Below are 20,680 nucleotides of genomic sequence, written 5' to 3' on the forward strand. Positions count from 1 at the left end.
TCGCCTGGTCGTGAGTAAAAAATCCGGCTGGCCAGTGAAAATTCTGGTCAAATGCAACATTTTTGGTTGTAATATCGAGTTTCAAATCAGATGGAGTAATTTTATTATGAACCGGGCCAGCGAAACTTCTGGCGGGCTAGGGACTCTCTTGCAGTTACTCGCCCGGCTGGTGAGTTAAAATTTTGGGATTTGGCCATCCCTGCCTTCTCAAAACGAGTCTTTATGCATAAGAACAGATAAGTGCCTAACTGAGAAACGAGAAGGGCTGTTTTGCTTACGTAACCGTGGCAATCGTTTCCGATGGTCTGTGAGTTTGAACTCTCTAACACATGAGATTCCCTTCCAGTAGCTTCCCCTGTAGTCTCACTACAGAAATGCCTAACACTGACTGACTGAGTAAAGTATTTTTCTTATCTTTCTTTATTTGGTGTTTAACGTCGTTTTCAACCACGAAGGTTATATCGCGACGGGGAAAGGAGGGGGAGATGGGATAGAGCCACTTGTTAATTGTTTCTTGTTCACAAAAGCACTAATCAAAAAATTGCTCCAGGGGCTTGCAACGTAGTACAATATATTACCTTACTGGGAGAATGCAAGTTTCCAGTACAAAGGACTTAACATTTCTTACATACTGCTTGACTAAAATCTTTACAAACATTGACTATATTCTATACAAGAAACACTTAACAAGGGTAAAAGGAAAAACAGAATCCGTTAGTCGCCTCTTACGACATGGTGGGGAGCATCGGGTAAATTCTTCCCCCTAACCCGCGGGGGGATTTTTCTTATGAGCGTGATGATATCATTCATTAAAATGCACCAGAGTATCAGCAATAGAAACCAGGTACACTAACATTTCCATGTGAAAAGACGTACACAACAGTAATTTCTTCAACTTTCATATTTATTCCATTCCCAATAATAATACCATTTCCGTTCTTTCACTCAATATTAAAAACAAACAAGGTAACAAACAAACGAGTAGCTATGTACCTGAAGAGCCATACCTGGTGTGTGTGTGTGTGTGTGTGTGGGTGTGTGTGTGTGGGTGGGTGGGTGGGTGGGTGTGTTTGTGTGTGTGTGTGTGTGTACCAATGAAAAACAAAAACCAGCAAACAAGTCATGAACAGCTGACATCATAATCAAATACACCTCAGTCACTAGTAAGCACACGCAAGAACAAAAAACACTACAGTTTAACATGTTACTGTAATGCATTTACAATGCAAAACCACATTTCATTTCAATGTTAAAAGCACTTCACTGTTTCGTTGCTGAAAACAAAGATTTGAAATGAAAACCCTGTCAAGAATTTCACATAGAGACACATATATACGTAGAAATTGTTTGCATGTACTATATTATTAAGATGTGCATTTCCAGTTTTCAAGATGTTCAGGTTTTGCTCAACCATTCAAACCTCATGCTTTCACTTCTATAATTCAAGCAATAGATCAATGCCTAATTCACATATGAAAGGTCAGGGTAGTACACAAGACAAGGCGAATTCTCCGATGACACTGAGTTTCTTTTTTGTCAACACAAACATGTGAAGAAATAATGCAATATTGCCATGCAGACGGGAATATCTAATGTATGAGGTGATAGGTAATGTGCCCTTTACCAGACAGACCTGAAAAAAGGTTCAATTATCTTTTCCTTAAAATCCAATGTTTTAAATACGACAGATATACCCCAATAGCAGATAAACCAATCTTCCATTTTACCAATTCTTTCTTTATTTGGTGTTTAACGTCGTTTTCAACCACGAAGGTTATATCGCGATGGGGAAAGGGGGGAGAGGGGATAGAGCCACTTGTCAATTGTTTCTTGTTCACAAAAGCACTAATCAAAAATTTGCTCCAGGGGCTTGCAACGTAGTACAATATATTACCTTACTGGGAGAATGCAAGTTTCCAGTACAAAGGACTTAACATTTCTTACATACTGCTTGACTAAAATCTTTACAAAAATTGACTATATTCTATACAAAAAACACTTAACAAGGGTAAAAGGAGAAACAGAATCCTTTAGTCGCCTCTTACGACATGCTGGGGAGCATCGGGTAAATTCTTTTCCCTAACCCGCGGGGGGGCCATTTTACCAAGCTTTAAAACAATCATAAGAGAACTATTGGAGAAAAAAACCTTGTAATCCTAATCATAGAATGGTGCAGAATCCTGACTGTTCCTACCTTTGTTAACGAAAACAAATAAATCCATGAAATTAACTTCAAGGAACGTTGTAATTTCAGAAAAAGAGAAGATTTATTTGTATCATTTGGGCACCCAAACCAACATGATTATCTCCCTTGAGTTAATCAGATTATCCAGAACAAAATGTCAAGGCAACGGCAGAGCTCTGGTCCTTCAATTTCAAATCAAGCTGCAATTCATCCATTCTACTGTATATTTCCTGCCTCAAGATGAGTGTTTGATTGTGGGCTCAGGGTGTTGCCTATCTGCGCCCTTTCTTCTTCTGTGACTTGGAGCCTTGCGACTGCTGCTGACTGCTCGCTTTGTCGGCCTGTGACTGCGCGCGCGACTTCAGTTTGGGGATGGTGTCTCCTAGGTACAACAGGATGGAGTTTTCTGCAACAATTCACACACACATGTTAACCTTATGACTTGTTTTCAATCATCTAAAGAAATCTCTGGAAAGTAAAATATTCTGTATTCATGTCAGAAAAATGGAAATGTTTTTTTTTTCTTCTGATGAAGATTAGAAATGTTAATTGTAATTCTATCAAGCTGGGTTTAGAATCTAACCCATTCTGTGATTGGTCAGATTACTGGTGTTCAATTCTGATGAACACTGGAAATCTGCTAATTCCTAATTCAACACCTCCTGGCGAGGCGCATTGACACATGGTCATTCACAAGTAGTAAAGACAGAAAGGCCACAAAATTGCTCATGAAAAAAGGGAAAAATAATGTGTGAAAGAATTAAGCCGGAGCAGAAACAAGTTTGGTGACATTGAATTACAAAAACATTGACAGGCTTCCATTTGAAATTTCTCAGTTATCATGGACTTCTTCTATGTTCATGGACTAAAACTCCCACGTTCACTCATGTTTTTGCACGAGTGGATTTGTACGTGTATGACCGTTTTTACCCCGCCATTCAGGCAGCATATGCCAAATCCCAGGGAAGCATGCTGGGTATTTTCATGTTTCTATAACCCACCGAACTCTGACATGAATTACAGGATCTTTTCCGTGCGCACTTGGTCTTGTGTTTGCGTGTACACACAAAGGGGGATAAGTCACTATCAGGTCCGCACATAAGTTGACCTGGGAGATAAAAAAAATCTCCACCTCAACCCACCAGGCGCGGCCGGGATTCGAACCCACGACCTTCCCCTTTGGAGGCCGGCGTCTTACCACCAAGCCATTGCACTCGTCACTCTCATATTTAAAAATTCTCAGTTATCATGGACAATTGATGCCACCCACAGGCCTTATTGAAGCCCTCTGTCGCTTCACTATATCAGGCTTCAGTTAGGCTTGGGTCGTGTGTCAATCGACCATGATAACTGAGGAGTTTCAAATCAAATGGAAACCTATCAATCCGTAATTTATTTTTACATCCAATGCCAATATAGTCAAAATGAAAGAAATTACCTTTATGGTGGTACCCCCTCTAAACGTCCCATACACATGTATATACGTATATCAGTTCATACACACCAATTATGCCTGTGGTTAAAAACATAAACACACACACACACACACACACACACACACACACACACACACACACACACACACTCACACACACACACACTCACACACACACACACACACACACACACACACACACACACACACTCACACACACACACACACATAAACACACACACACACACACACAGAACATATTGTAAATGTACATACTGCTAGGAAACTCATCTCGCAGGAGAGAACCATCTTCTTTCTTCAGCTGAACACGGATGCGACCACGGAATTTCAAATCTCTTGGGTCGAGTTCACGTGGGTAGGTCTTGTTCTGCAAAGAAGCAGTGAAAACAATACAACTTACCTTCAGCATGAAATGTGCAGAAACACGGATTCACTAAATTGCAAAACTATGCTACTCAGTACTTGACATAAACAAGAAGGGCAAAGCCCATACGACTCACATGCTTGACCTTGACCTTTACATAACCTTGACCTTCAGGGTCAAGGTCAAATAACTAAACCTAGCAATGACATCATACACTAAGAACTGCTTTACACATTTTTCCTACCAAAATACATGTGACCTTGACCCAAGGTCAAGGTCATCCAAGGTCATGCAACACAAAGCTGTTAATTCAAGACATAGGAAGTACAATGGTGCTTATTGGCTCTTTCTACCATGAGATATGGTCACTTTTAGTGGTTCACTACCTTATTTTGGTCACATTTCATAAGGGTCAAAGTGACCTTGACCTTGATCATATGTGACCGAATGTGTCTCATGATGAAAGCATAACATGTGCCCCACATAATTTTTAAGTTTGAAACAGTTATCTTCCATAGTTCAGGGTCAAGGTCACTTCAAAATATGTATACAATCCAACTTTGAAGAGCTCCTGTGACCTTGACCTTGAAGCAAGGTAAACCAAACTGGTATCAAAAGATGGGGCTTACTTCGCCCTATATATCATATATAGGTGAGGTATTGAATCTCAAAAATTTCAGAGAAAATGGGAAAAATATGAAAAATAGCTGTTTTTTAGGCAACATTTATGGCCCCTGCGACCTTGACCTTGAAGCAAGGTCAAGATGCTATGTATGTTTTTTGGGGCCTTGTCATCATACACTATCTTGCCAAATTTGGTACTGATAGACTGAATAGTGTCCAAGAAATATCCAACGTTAAAGTTTTCCGGACGGACGGACGACTCGGGTGAGTACATAGACTCACTTTTGCTTAGCATGTGAGTCAAAAACTAAGCAGATGTGTAATAGTGTTTATTCGACATACGTGAGAGAGACCACTTATTACATAACAATATCGTTCAAACCACACATGTGTGTATATCATGTAAATGAGGTCATGTCAAGCAAGTCTTGCAGGGATCTGTTTTTCCACTGCTTATGATGCCAAAGTCACCGAGACAAACGTCATTACAGAAAAAACATTGCGCTCGCTAATTCCCCTCAAAGAATTTTTAGAACTAACACGTCATGCTACACTTTCCAGAGTGACGTTTTTTTTGCTTTGACGTAAGAGATTGCACAAGGCTATGGAAGAGATCGAGGTTCCAAAAGAAACGTCTTCTCGGCTGCGGGATGTTTTGAGTAAAATACACGTAAGTACTGTATGTAGGATAAACAGAATACTACATGGTTTGCTGCACCGTACCAGATTTACACTCGCTGCTTTTTCAAATAGTGAACAGCTTGCTTTCGCTCACAGTTCAATATTTAAAAAAACACTTGTGTAAATCTGGTCAACACAGCAAGCCATGTAGTATTCTCTATATGGGTGCAGACCTTTATGATAAGGCTGTTTACTGCTTACAGACCAACCCAGTTGCCCTTTTCTGTCATTTTTTTAATACAAACTTAAACCACACCTCTTGCTCCCATGTACACAAACTTAGACGTGTATGCGTCTTGTAATGTATTTAGTTATATGTGCCATTACAATTGAGTTAAGTGTGTGTGCGGGTGTATACATATGTGTGCGGGTTTGTGTGTGAGTGCACTGTAAACATTGAAACTTTTTGCTCACAACCTCAGTGATGGAAGGGCGGTGGTTCTGTGCGACGCTTAGTTTTCGAGATAGGTGTGACTGACGAAGAACAGGACGTCACATTCCAAATAAGCACGACTATGTTGCAGGTGGAAGCCGCTGAGATTGCATTTCTTCGGGAGGTTTCCGCAAAAATAGATATTACCGTACTTTCCGGGTGACAAGGCGCTGTGTTATCTAAGGCGCAACCCCTTCTTTTTAAAAAAAAATTGTAATCCAGTCACCCATTGGACGCAGGGGGCCAATAGGGCGCACCAAAATGACCCAGTTTTTGCCATGAGAGGTGGTTCCCCTGTCATATCTGAGAGAGGAAACACTTCCTGCATCGGGGTCAGTGAGCGGTCAGTGACCAAAGGCATTGTGATAGCTGGGTGGCCTTGTTAAAAGACACGACCTTCTTCCCAGGGGTCAATGACCCAGTTTTTGCCATGAGAGGTGGTTCCCCTGTCATATCTGAGAGAGGAAACACTTCCTGCATCGGGGTCAGTGACCGGTCAGTGACCGAGTTTAACAGAGTGGAAATCTGTGTGTGCGGCCAGATCAAAGGCAGGGCAGTACCTAGTAGCTGAAACATGCATTATCACAAGTTGTTTGACTGGTACTCAAGCGGTCTCTTTGATTTTTTTCGTATTTCATACACGGATTAGGCGCTTCGTTATACAAGACGCAGGGGTCGAACTCGAGGAAAAAAGTCGCGCCTTATGACCCGGAAAGTACGGTACACGATTTGCGCAAAACAGTTGAGAAGCAGACGATCTCTGAGATCTCTGTTCATCTCGTGATAACGTTATTTTGTATGATAACGATTCACTTGCAAACTAAAGTATACAATTTGGTGTGTCAGTGGTAAATGTAAATAGAAATGTGTAATACAGACAAAGCAAACAAATAAACGTGTTTTTCTCATGAAAATGTTGTGTTGTGCGGGTGTTCACGTGATGTACACAAAGCAAAGTGCGGGACGGACTCTGCTCTGTGCTGTAACACTGCCAAGTTCAAAACACGAGAAAAACTATTTCGTTATGCGGTCAGCCACGGGGGATGTATGTATTTTTCAAATAGTTGTAAAATAAGTCTTGTATTTATCACCGTACTCAGGCCCCGTTCTTTTTTTCGTCACACCTAAAACCGTTATTTCTTGTGAGCGACGCAGCATTACAGTAAATAATAAATTTACCTCCATTTCAGATTTCTTTCTTCTACTTCTAAGAGTAAGACTAAGAGACCCGATTCTCTGATATTTTCAGAGGTTTTACATGTACTTATAATTCTGCGAGGCTTGAGGTTTAAAAATTTTTTCTTGTTGCTGATCTTGATAAAAGTCAACAAGCCGCTGTGGGTAGGTTTCGCAGAGGCAGCTTGGGTTGAAGATGTTTTCAGTACCCTTCCAGTATGAATCTAATCTGGACTGGACAGTATTGGCTGAGATTACATCGTCCGATAGGCTGTTCCAGTCCTGGAGTGGTACGTATACAAGGAACAGTTTTAGCGGCACTTGACCGCATGGTGGCGCTGTTTGTTCTGTAAGTCGCACTAATTGCCATTCACGAAACCCCGTTTCGACCCGCCAAAGTTTGGATGGCTGTGTCCGCATCTCATCTGATGCAATCGGTCGCCTCACTGACCGTGCTTATCTCATCTAGTAGGAAGCGTCGAGTGGCGATGATTTACTTTGATAAGGGTGTTTGTGCGCATGCGAACAGAGCAAAAAGCGAGGTAACAACCTCATTATCTAAAGGGGCTCAATAATGGTCTCATGTATACAAGTTAAAATTGGGCATTACACCCCAGTAGCTAAAAATGTGTTTGCCGCTGACACCCCTTCAAATGTCTCACTACTTGTGAATAGCACAGCTGGACTACTCTCTCTCTCAGAAGTAGGCTCTCCGAACTCCCTGATTTGGCAAAGTTCTTGAAGAGATTTTGGCTACTAGCTCGTGTGTCATTCTGTGTGCTTTGTTTAAAAGGAAGTTCCACTGTGTGGAACAAAACCAGAGTTTACCTCCACTCCCAGCACCAAGTTGGCTGAGGCACACACGTCCCTGATCTCTGTGTACGTTGGGTTGTCAACTGCCTGCAACATCACAACAAACAAATAATTTGCATTTTTAAATAACTAAACCAGACATGGGAACCCCTGTTTTGCACTTGGAGTATTCTCAAGCAAACTCGGTGTGTTTTCAGAAAAATGAGTGTATTCTACACAGCCTTTGAACATCCATGATTCAAACTTATTTAGGCCCCCCCCCAAAAAGTTGTATGTTTCTGGTCACCCGACCCTACCTAGTTTTTTCCTGCCGACCCTTGACTTTTTTATTGCATTTTTGAAAAAAAAGCGTCAAAACGAAAGTAACAGACGGCAGATGACACAAGGGGGATAACCCCGCATCCCTTTTGTCTCATTTGTTTTGTAATGTGTTGTCTTTTTCTTTGTATAGTAAGTCCAGTCTCTTAGTGTCACTGTACAGTTATTTTCTACCCTGACCAACAAAAAAATTTAAAAAAAATTCCCTACCTACCTACCCTATTTTTTGTAGCCATGTTACCAGAAACATACAACTTTTTTTTTGTGGCCTTAACACTCGTCCGTTGCACCGTTTACCTTCACCGGATCATGCTTTGGACTACACAGTCCGGATGATGTTGGTCGTGTATGACCCTTACTTTTCTGAAAAGGATTCAACATAAAAAGTATGGGTCGTAGATGACCCACGCCATCCGAATCGGAATTAACGTTTTTCCGCCTCTTTGCAGAGTATGGGTCGTACACGAAAAGTAATCCAGGAATTTTTTCTGATATTTTTTTCCACTGACGGTACTGCTCGTATTCTAGACAATAATGCGTACAAAATACGCCGAAATGGTATGGGTTCCCAGGTCTGTTAAACCATTTAATAAAATAAGTAAAGTCTGACATCTAATTAGTAATTACTCACACACACACTTAACGTCAAACGGTCAAGGCAAACAAGAACCAAACAAACCACACACAAAACTTCCATTCTTAGACTTTATTTTCTCAAATTTATAAATTGAAGGTCATAAAAGGGGGGCTCTTCTTCTTCCGTAGAGGACTGGGTTCTTGCGAACTTCTCAGACTCAGAGTCCTGCGGTTGAGTCACCGTTACCGAGAGTGGCTAGCTCCGGCAAACAGGGAGATTAAAAAGGTGGGGAGGTTAAAACTATGTACAGGGGAGAGTGCGTTCAAGGCGCTCTCATGCCCGACTGCAGGAGACTGCCGCCGAGACGGGAGCGAAACGACTCCAGGGAGGGGGCCGACGATACGAGTGTTGGTAACTTATTCCATTCGGAGATTGTGCGGGGGAAAAATAAGTTTGAAAGGGCTGGGTGGAGGGCGTACTCCTGGTGCAGCCGGCCAGCTCCCCGTGTTCGAGGGTCAGAGGGAGAGGTGTACGCCGCTGCCTACTAGTGAGTTTTTGATTTTGTACAACATCACTAGTCGCATGTTTTGGCGGCGGGTCTCCAGGCTGTCCCAGTTGAGTTTGTTGAGCATAGTGGTAACGGAGCCAGGGTTACTGTCTGTGTAGTTGTTGAACACATGCCTATAGCTGCTCGTCGCTGGACCTTTTCAAGTGGAGCCTTTTTCTGTTCAAGGTGGGGGTCCGGTACTGTTGCAGCATACTCCAGGGTGGGCCTGACCATTGTGGTGTAGCTTGAGGTCTTCGCCTTTTCCACTACAGTATATGACTATGAAAAGTATTATAATTGATATGAAGTGAAACTCACCTTCTCTTTTGGTATCCTTCTCCCTTCTTTAACTGTCTTCCGACTGTTAATGTAGGCGGGATATATACAGATCCATCTGAAACATTTATGAAAGGAAACATTCATGAAAGCCTTATTTCATAGTTCCAGTTCTTCCACACAAATTTATCACAATTAATCAAGCATTGAGCATTAACAGGGCTAACACCCCAAAAAAGTGAAAAACCTAAAAGGCCAGGGTCCATAGCATACAGTGACAACTGACATTCGAACTCCAACGAGTCCAAGTTGAAAATCAAAATGTTCAATAATAATATAATAATTAACAAATGAAAAGACTGGAATTTCTTGTGGTTGCGGAACTGCAGATAGAAAATGATGGAAGACCTTTGTTATCATTAATATAATACAGTGGTACCTGTGCTGAAAGGATACCACTTGGACCAACAGAAAGTGTCCTTCCCTGACAGTGAGTGGGGACACTGTCTATCTTAATTCTTAGGCTGTGGCTATATCCACGGATCTGTGCCTCGAGTCCCGACGCTATATCCACGTGACTGACGTCATTGCACTCACGGGACGCTACTCTCGCCCAACATTTTCATGATTTCGGTTCGGCACTTCACTGACATGACTAGGACGTCAGCTATCAAATATCAAAGTCAAAATTCCACTTTTAATCACGAGTTAGACTTCATGAGTGGTATAGAGCGTCCAAAGATCGATCAGCAGCAGTTTCCCCTCCTCAATACAAACCGGCTCATTAGCTAAACTTACATGTTTATTCGGGATTTGCATTTTCCTAGTTTGGGTGATTTTTGATGCAGTGTGATGCATGTGTCGCTTGCTCAAACTGCTTTCTATTTAAAGTGAGTGTTGTCGTTGTCAACTTGTGGACCACTGCCCTTAGACTTGAAAGATCCACTGTGAACGCAGCCATAGTCGATCATCAGTCTCGGCAAAGTGCAAGGTATCGTTGAACGTTCTGTTCGGAGCGCGCTTTCAGAGGGCTGCTATCGATCTTGAAGAACGTTTCTGAAAGTTGCACATGAGTGCGCTCCTCAAAGACTTTCAGTTTGGTTTGTAGGTTGTCAAAAGAGTTGAATGTTCCGCCGACACTAATCGTTTCTTCCTCCACCTCAATCTCAAAATATGGCGCCAAGTGTGCCAACACGAGGCTAAAACTAAACTGCCGAGTGATTCCGAACGATTCCGAGCGGAGATGACGTCAGTAACGTGGATATAGCATGGAGACTAGACTAGAGGCACGGATCCGCGGATATAGCCACAATCTAATCCTTATTTTTAAGTAGAGATAATAGGTGTCCGTTCATGGTAGGTGTTCTCACATCAGAGGGGTTTCACATCGCAGGTACCACTGTAACTCAATAACTTGCAAGTCTGAAGGTATGACTGACACAAGTGACAGTGACACGGCACTGGCAAGTGAACATGTACACATAGTGCATGCTACTTAGGCCTAAAAAAAAAATAGGTGTGGTTACGGTAACCCGACCTACCCTATTTTTGGGGGCCGACCCTATAACTTTTTATTACATTTGTCAAAAAAATACACACAAAAACAAGTAAACGAGTGCAGAAAACGCAATGAAAGCGAAAGCGCCCGAGTCGCACACTTATTTCCCTGTCAAGTAGGTTTAATTTGTACACATTAGAAAAAAAAGTTTAAAAAAAAAAAAGTGATTGCCTACCTTCCTATTCTATTTTGGGGGGCTATGTTACCGTAACCACACCTATTATTTTTTTTGGCCTTAGAACTTCTAAACAAATGCTGTGCCATCTGGCACGACGATTATGCTGAATATCACAGAGCAGGGGCAACACAGCGCCTTCACTTTGATCATTCTTGCTAGTTACACAATACAACAACGATTGAAGCACACTATTCTTCACCTTTCACGATCCTCGTGGGTAAAGTTAGGGTTCCAAGGGCGTGCTTGCTGTGGTACTGGCTGTGCTTGCTGCGCCATGTTGGACTTGTTATCTCCCTTGTCTTATTGGTGCGTCTATTTACCGTATCAAAGTAGAATATGCCTACGTTGATCAAAATGTAAAGATATACTTTTTGTGTATATGAATGCGCGCGCAGGCTTGTGTGGTTAAGGTCTCAAAACATTACCAGCCGTTCTTGTTGAATCTGGGATATTTGATTTTGCTTATCAAACAAGATCTCTCAATGCTGAGTCGGAGAGGAGCTTCATAATTGTCACTGAGTCAAGTCAGTGTTACCCTGGGCCATCTCTTTCTCTCTTTCTCACTCACCCCACCCACCCCCAAACAAAAAACACCCACTTAGAATTGTGGAGATGATTTAAAGATGGAATTTTATAACCAAAGAGCTATCTCTGTTAGGCCTAAAAAAATAAAAAAAAGATGTGGTTACGGTAACCCGACCTACCCTATTTTTAGGGGCCGACCCTATCACTTTTTATTACATTTGTCAAAAACAAAACCAAAAAAAACCAAGAAAACGAGTGCAGAAAACGCAATGAAAGCGAAAGCGCCCAAGTCGCACACTTATTTCCCTGTCAAGTAGGTTTAATTTGTACACATTAGAAAAAAAAGTTAAAAAAAAGTGATTGCCTACCTTCCTACCCTATTTTTTTTGTGGCTATGTTACCGCAACCACATCTTTTTTTTTTTTTTTCCCTTTTTAAATATTTATGTGGTTTTGTGTAAATGGGCGAAACGACAAAAAAAGGGGGGGGGGGGGGGGGGGAATTTGACTAAAGACTACGTGACATGAAACTAAAGCATGTACAGAAAATAATTTTGTTGTTTTAGTATCTTTACAGTATTTTGTCACGTTGCACCAAGTTTTAAGTCATAAAAGTAAAAACATTAGTGAGTTATGATGCATTTAAGCTGTTACTTTCGGTTTCCGCTCTTTTAATGACGTCACAACCAGTTCTCGTTTCATGGCGGTGTAACGATTACGTCATCTTTCCCCTGTGGTCATATTTTGCATGCCCAAAACTATAACACCACTCCCGCTGTGGTCAGCTTTCACATTTCACTCGACACCTTGCTTGTGGGCAGACAGACTAGCTTTTTTTTGCGCGCGTGCCTGTGTGTGTGTGTGTGTGTGTGTGTGGGGGGGGGGTGGGGGTAATATATATGATGACAGTGGGGCGGGGATATAGCTCAGTCGGTAGCGCGCTGGATTTGTATTCAGTTGGCCGCTGTCAGCGTGAGTTCGATCCCAGGTTCGGCGGAAATTTATTTCACAGAGTCAACTTTGTGTGCAGACTCTCTTCGGTGTCCGAACCTCCCCCCGTGTACACTACATTGGGTGTGCACGTTAAAGATCCCACGATTGACAAAAGGGTCTTTCCTGGCAAAATTGCTTAGGCACAGTTAATAATTGTCTACCTATACCCGTGTGACTTGGAATAATAGGCCGTGAAAGGTAAATATGCGCCGAAATGGCTGCAATCTACTGGCCGTATAAAATTTCATCTCACACGGCATCACTGCAGAGCACCTAGAACTGTACCCACGGAATATGCGCGATATAAGACTCATTAATTGATTAAATATAAAGTAAACCATACAGATCTGTGCTCTACATGCTTAAGATTTTAACAATGGCTTAAAAAACCACTAAATAAAAAACCCAATGCGTTTGAAAAGATCAACAAACTCAAGAGGCTGTATCTCAAAGTTAAATAAAATAGTGATGTCTTTGGCTGTTGTGAACGTATTTGTTAATTTAATCCGAGTTCACTTAAGTACTGAAAAAACTGCTTCACTACTTCTCAGTTAGTCATGTGAAAGATCCGAGATTTGTCCGTGTCCTTGGACAAGTTTTTTAATCATAAGAAAGATCTCAATTTCACCAAATCCGGACACTATAGTCAGTAAAATAGCAATTTAACTGTAAATGGCAAACGTAGTTGTCTCTTAAAACGCAAGCAGCTCCATGAGTGCACGGAAAACAAGTTCAAGACATGTTACCAGTGTGACACGAGAACTGAATTACTCCCACAAGCTTTTTACTCCGGAGTAAAATTTCGTACGAAAATGTTACTCCCTTTACAAAAAAAGTACTCACCCATTACACGAGAAAATTACTCCCCACGACAGATGAGTTCCGAGTAAACATTTCGTACAAAAATGTTACTCCGCTGACGAATAAAAAACGAATAAATTACTTCACCCTAGCGCGACAAACTGTATTCTTTCAATGAACATACGAAGTAACAAAAAAGTCTTGATTTGTTTTAAACATAAAAGGGATACTTTTATCTTGTGTAGCCTACTTGACAACACGTAAACTTGTAATCTCTCGTTTAAAGTGTGTCTGGAGTTACTGTAGAATCAATCAATAATTTTGGCAAATTACCACAGGAATAAATGAAAAGATAAAATTTGGAATGGAATGTGTTTATTTGCGTGTAAATGCAAAACAAGTGCTCACTTGTAACTTGATTATTCTGTGCGAGAACACACACACACAGTCACACACATATACACACACAGTTACACAGTTTTACACACACACACAGGCACACACTCTCACAAACACTTACACACACACTCTCTAACACATGCACAAACATCAATAGAATGTACACACACACACACACACACACACACACACACACACACACACACACACAGTTACACACACACACACTCTCACAAACACTTACACACACACTCTCTAACACATGCACAAACATCAATATAATGTACACACACACACACACAGAGGAACTTAAAAACAAAAGGCAAAACTTTTTATTTGTATTTGTAACTTAAAAGTCATTCAAGGTATGTTCAGTGCAACATGTTTCACATTATGTACACTTGGATCTATATTGTACTTAAACTGACAGTGTAAATTATCTCTTTGAAAAAAAAGGCTTATACTTTTACAGAAGTTGAGTGTTGGTATTTAACGTCCCTGTATCCTATTTGTGACCCTCCACCACGAAATGAGTCGCATGTCACATACCTGTCAAGTACTTTTGGCCTCTGACCATAGTAAATGGCATAAGAAACCATAGTTGGGGATCAAAAACCATAGTTAATGCGTGGATCAGGATGTGGTTAAACGCACAAATTCAACTTCTCACGCATACACACTAAACCAATCAGATTATTTTTCGCAAACTAAAAGTAAAACATAAATTCCTTTCTACACAAACTGCTCTTTATTTACCACTACATGTAATACATTTACACTGCACTCTTGTTCGTTCATTTTTTTTGTCACTTGTCACTTGTGTTCTTTGTTGTATTCATCTGTGCAAATCTTTGCTTTGTCAATCATGCTGCCAGTCACCTTAAAATCATGGCAGCATGCATCAGAGTTAATTTTGACCTGTAAGAAGGCAGTCAGTGTGTCAGCTCCCAGACTGTGATCCAGCACTTGATAGTGTTGCAGGGTTTCACTGCCAAATGGAAATTTATTCAACATTTTCCTCACACAGGCCATGTAGAACTGGCGCACATCATGCCAGAACTTCTGTTGTGTGGCTGGTGCAAGCTCCTCCTCAGAAATGAATGAACGGCAGTCCATGCCAGCAACAAAAAAAAACAAAAAAAACCACACATTTTTTTTTTTTTTTTTAAATGCTGAAAATGCGTATGGTTTGAGGTATACGACGTAGGACCCCAAAAACACCGAAAATCCGTAAGAATTACGCAGAATGCGTAGGACTTGACAGGTATGCATGTCACCTCGCGCGGTTCACTAGTCCGGGGAGTGTCTGGTAACAGTGTGAGGGTCACCTTAGTCACAGGCTTATAACTCAAACAGTTTTCGCTCTTTTCTAAAACGGGTTTCACCACTGGATAGAGCATAAAAAACGCTTTAGGAAAGTGTAAAAATATGAAAATCATGCAAAGGTGACATGCGACTCATTCCGTGGTGGAGGGTCACATTTGGCAATTCCATCATACCAATGTGACAGAACAAAATCGAAATTGAAGTGACATACACTGCAACAAGAAGCAGGTAAAGAAAGAAACAGATGGGTGTCATTGGCTCACGTAAGTGTAGCCTATGCGATGATAAACTTTGTCTGTCTGTGCGTGTGTGTGTGTGTGTGTGACATTTCCGAGTCTATGGATAAAGCTCGCATAAGAAGATTACGTCTCGGTCAAAAGTGTTTGACGTGTGTGATAGAAACTATTTGAAGACGTCACATTATGACGTAAGAGGGTTAGACGTCACGCAAAGGAATTACTGAAAGTCTCGGTCATTGTTATTGTGAGCGGGCCGAGACTAGTTGGCAGATCCAGTGTCTCGCTTTCTTGCACAGTTTCACCTATGCTTACTGTGTGTGTGTGTGTGTGTGTGTATGTGTGACGGAGTGATTGAGTTTGTGTTACCGTTTGTCGATTTCTTACGTGAGCCTTGAAGGCTTCGCCTCTTGTTTTGCATTGTAGTTAAAGGCACAGTAAGCCTCCCGTAAACCATCACAGATACGGTCACCCTAGCACACAGTACAAACACCCTTTCTTTTAAACACTCACCGCTTGAGAACATCCTAAGTGCCCTCAGTAAAGAGCGAACAATTTTCAAAGAATTTATTTTTGCGTGGTTTATCTTACTCCTGAGCCATCGTGAACCCGTGTGATCCAGTTTCCCTTTTTCACAATGTAGTCGTCAGTTAGTAATTTGAATGCGACTCGATGTGAGCTTATCTGCTATAGCACGTTTTTATGCACAAAACAAACGGCTGTGGTGAACAAGAACTCTAGCGATGGCTTTTGACTGTTGAGAGGAACTGGGGATATGCATTAACCGTCGTCTGCTACGACCCTTGCGTGACCCTGCTTCCGGGCTTTTCTTTTTTTTAACTTTCACAACTTCGAATTGTACTGATCTTGTCTTGATGAAAAAAGAATTCTTTTTTGATCAAAGAATGTTTGTGTAACAAGCTGTCAATTTATTATTTAGATTTTAAAAGTTAGGTCTAGCGCAAAAACGCACCACGGTCCAAAAACATTCTGAGACCCGAAGGGAAGTAACTCATTTTTTACCTGAGTTCAGGATGGGTCCAAAAAGTGTCCAAGACATCTGCAAAATTAATTCTTTAAAAATTGCTCGCTCTCTACGTAGGGCACCTAGGATGTTCCCGTTTGGTGAGCGTTCAAATGGAGGGTGTTTGTACTGTGTGTAAAAGCCTGACAGTATCTGTGATGATTTATGGGAGGCTTACTGTGCCTTTAATACAAGTGATACACTGCAACAAAGAAGCAGGTAAAACCAGAAACAGATGGGTGTCATTTTGCATTGTAGTTAACACTTTCTTTATTTCTTTATTTGGTGTTTAACATCGTTTTCAACCGTTCAAGGTTATATCGCGACGGGGAAAGGAGGGAGATGGGATAGAGCCACTTGTTAATTGTTTCTTGTTCACAAAAGCACTAATCAAAACATTGCTCCAGGGGCTTGCAACGTAGTACAATATATGACCTTACTGGGAGAATGCAAGTTTCCAGTACAAAGGACTTAACATTTCTTACATACTGCTTGACTAAAATCTTTACAAACATTGACTATATTCTATACAAGAAACACTTAACAAGGGTAAAAAGAGAAACAGAATCCGTTAGTCCCCTCTTACGACATGCTGGGGAGCATCGGGTAAATTCTTCCCCCTAACCCGCGGGGGGTGGGGGTAGTTAACACAAGTGACATACACTGCAACAAGAAGCAGGTAAAACCAGAAATAGCTGGGTGTCATTTTGCATTGTAGTTAATACAAGTGACATACACTGCAACAAGAAGCAGGTAAAACCAGCAACAGATGGGTGTCATTTTGCATTGTAGTTAATACAACAGCAAAAGAGAAGTAGGTAGCACGGAGTATCATGGGCCTGTCTGGAATCTGCGTATGGCTTCTCTAGTGGGCGATACTGGCGCTCTGGGGGGCATTGTGTTCCATTATGCTATCTCAATTTCAAAAGTGTCAGCAACAGATTCCTCTGGTTCACATTTTATATGTACGTCAACACCATTGGATGCAGTCTCATGTAAAAATGTGTTGTTTGTGTCACAGGTCATCGTCAAATTGTGTTTTCTGCTTGCTTCACCTTCCATAACTTCTGCCGGTTCACTGTTTACTTGCGCCACATTTGGAGCGTTCTCTGTAGCAGACTCCTCTGGTTCAAGCTTAACTTGTACCACATCAAAACTGGGAGTACTTTCAGAAATAGACTCCTGTGGTTCAAGCTTAACTTGTACCACATCAAAACTGGAAGTACTTTCAGAAGTAGACTCCTCTGGTTCAAACTTTACTTGTACGTCATCAAAACTGGAAGTATTTTCTGTAGCAGACTCCTCTGGATTAAGCTTTACTTGAACCACATCAAAACTGGAAGTACTTTCAGAAATAGACTCCTCTGGTTCAAGCTTTACTTGTACCACATCAGAACTGAAAGTACTTCCTGTGGCAGACTCCTCTGGTTCAAGCTTTACTTGAACCACATCAGAACTGAAAGTACTTTCTGTGGCAGACTCCTCTGGTTCAAGCTTTACTTGAACCACATCAGAACTGAAAGTACTTCCTGTGGCAGACTCCTCTGGTTCAAGCTTTACTTGAACCACATCAGAACTGAAAGTACTTTCTGTGGCAGACTCCTCTGGTTCAAGCTTTACTTGAACCACATCAGAACTGAAAGTACTTCCTGTGGCAGACTCTGTTGGTTCAGTTTTTACTCGCACCACATCAAAATGTGGAGTGTCAGTGTCTGCAGCAGATTCCGCTGGTTCAAAATCAGATCTCACTTGCACCACTTGAAAATGATGATTACTGTCTGCGGTACATTCCTCGGGCTCAAACTTGACTTGAACCTCATGAAATCCTGGAGTACAACACACACTGACAGTACCTTTACCACACAAACTAGGAGTTCTGAGAGTACCATGAAAACCGGGAGTACTTTCTGTAGCACATTCCTCTGGCTCACGTTTTACACGCCCTACATCAACACTGGGAGCGCTGTTTCCAGCAGATTCCTCCGGCTCTCTTTCTGTTTCTGTTGCAGCAGTGATGGGCATACTGAAATGTTGGAGTGCCTCCTGTGCTCTGCCAGAGGCTGAAACAAACAAAACAACTGTTACAATCAAGAGGCTGAAACAGACAAGAGAACAGGTACAATCAAGAGGCTAAAACAGACAAGAGAACAGTTACAATCAAGAGGCTAAAAGTAAAACAGACAAGAGAACAATTACAATCAAGAGGCTAAAACAGACAAGATAGCAGTTACATTCAAGAGGCTAAAACAGACAAGACAACAGTTACAATCAAGAGGCTGAAACAGACAAAACAACGGTTACTATTAAGAGGCTGAAACAGACAAGACAACAGTTACAATCAAGAGGCTGAAACAGACAAGACAACAGTTACAATCAAGAGGCTAAAACAGACAAGACAACAGTTATAATCAAGAGGCTAAAACAGACAAAACAACAGTAACAATCAAGAGGCTAAAACAGACAAGACAACAGTTACAATCAAGAGGCTAAAACAGACAAAACAACAGTTACATTCAAGAGGCTAAAACAGACAAGACAACAGTTACAATCAAGAGGCTAAAACAGACAAGACAACAGTTACAATCAAGAGGCTAAAACAGACAAAACAACAGTTACAATCAAGAGGCTAAAACAGACAAAACAACAGTTACATTCAAGAGGCTAAAACAGACAAGACACCTGTTACTATCAAGAGGCTAAAACAGATAAGACACCTGTTACTATCAAGAGGTTGAAACAGACAAGACAACAGTTACAATCAAGAGGCTAAAACAGACAAGACAACAGTTACTATCAAGAGGCAAAAACAGACAAAACAACAGTTACATTCAAGAGGCTAAAACAGACAAGACAACAGTTACAATCAAGAGGCTAAAACAGACAAGACAACAGTTACAATCAAGAGGCTAAAACAGACAAAACAACAGTTACAATCAAGAGGCTAAAACAGACAAAACAACAGTTACATTCAAGAGGCTAAAACAGACAAGACAACAGTTACAATCAAGAGGCTAAAACAGATAAGACACCTGTTACTATCAAGAGGTTGAAACAGACAAGACAACAGTTACAATCAAGAGGCTAAAACAGACAAGACAACAGTTACTATCAAGAGGCAAAAACAGACAAAACAACAGTTACCACCAAGAGGCTAAAACAAACAAACAAACCAGCAGTTGCTATCAAGAGGCTAAAACAGACAAGACAGCAGTTACACAAGAGGCTGAAACAAACAAAACAACAGTTACCACCAAGAGGCTAAAACAGACAAGACAGCAGTTACACAAGAGGCTGAAACAAACAAAACAACAGTTACAATCAAGAGGCTAAAACAGACAACCTAATAGTAACAATCATTAAACTACAGTCGAATTCGCTTAAGACGAATCACTGGGGATCGGGAAATAAGTTCGTCTTAACCGAAATTCGCATTAAGAGAATTGATTGATTTTTTTAAAAAAAAACTTTTAAGTCTTGACAATGTACATTTTAATTTTATGGTGTTTCAATTTATTTCTTTCACAACTTTCATGCTGCTTTAGGTTTGGACAATAAAGTGACATATTCAGTTACATGTTCATGTGTGTCACATGTTGAGTGATGATTGTTGAGTGAGAGTGAGCACACAGATGTTTCATCCAGTTGTTACGTTTATGGTCACACACACACACACACACACTGACACTGTCCACATTCGCAGTGTTCCTATCATTTGTCCGGAATCACTTACCTTGGCGACGGGTAGCAAACCTTGGCCAATTTAGTTTTTTTTCTTTTTTGGTTGCGACATGATGTTCAAATCCAAATATAAAGCACTGACTGACTGATAAACTATCGCGAACCGGCGAACGCAAACGTTGAGAGTGTGGTTCCCTTGTCCAAGGGAAACCACTCTGGCATCTGTATTTTTTTGGCAATGGCTTCCGTTCAAAACATTGATGTTTCGTTTTTGGTATTCGCGAAGGAAATAAACGTCAGTCAGTCATTCATGTTCAGTGTCTGAGCTATCAATCACTTTGATTCTAAATTTAAAATTGTTTTGTGAGTACAGTGTAATCAGTTTAACTTTATTCAGTGATCGGTTGAGCGATGGTTCAAGCAGTCGACGCAAGGGAAGACTTTGACACATTCAAACTTCTCAAATTCCCATGATAGGTCGATCTCGGGACGAGTTTAAAGATTTCGTCATAA

At 41.1% G+C, this 20,680-nt stretch overlaps 2 protein-coding genes across 4 annotated transcripts in view; both read right to left on the reverse strand.

The window, feature by feature from the left end:
* The window catches only part of LOC138950612 (coagulation factor V-like), a 391,727-nt gene that overhangs the window by 360,967 nt on the left and 10,080 nt on the right, over positions 1-20,680 (reverse strand). For 2 of the 3 annotated variants that reach the window (XM_070322320.1, XM_070322319.1), the window contains one exon: positions 14,213-18,549. In XM_070322320.1, coding sequence (XP_070178421.1) covers positions 17,396-18,549 — 1,154 coding nt within the window. In that variant the 3' untranslated portion in view covers positions 14,213-17,395. Of the gene's footprint in view, positions 1-14,212; positions 18,550-20,680 lie in introns of those variants that run through there. The other variant, XR_011450751.1, reaches the window with a different exon arrangement.
* LOC138950598 (signal recognition particle 19 kDa protein-like) lies at positions 887-11,476 on the reverse strand. The gene is made up of 5 exons (XM_070322300.1): positions 11,386-11,476; positions 9,493-9,568; positions 7,748-7,819; positions 3,897-4,008; positions 887-2,591 (listed from the first exon to the last, which is right to left on the reverse strand). Exons 1-5 carry the CDS (start codon positions 11,460-11,462, stop codon positions 2,458-2,460), a joined length of 471 nt encoding a protein of 156 aa, XP_070178401.1. The 5' UTR covers positions 11,463-11,476; the 3' UTR covers positions 887-2,457.

Source organism: Littorina saxatilis, linkage group LG16 (assembly GCF_037325665.1).
Source record: "Littorina saxatilis isolate snail1 linkage group LG16, US_GU_Lsax_2.0, whole genome shotgun sequence".
Taxonomy (NCBI): Eukaryota; Metazoa; Mollusca; class Gastropoda; order Littorinimorpha; family Littorinidae; genus Littorina; species Littorina saxatilis.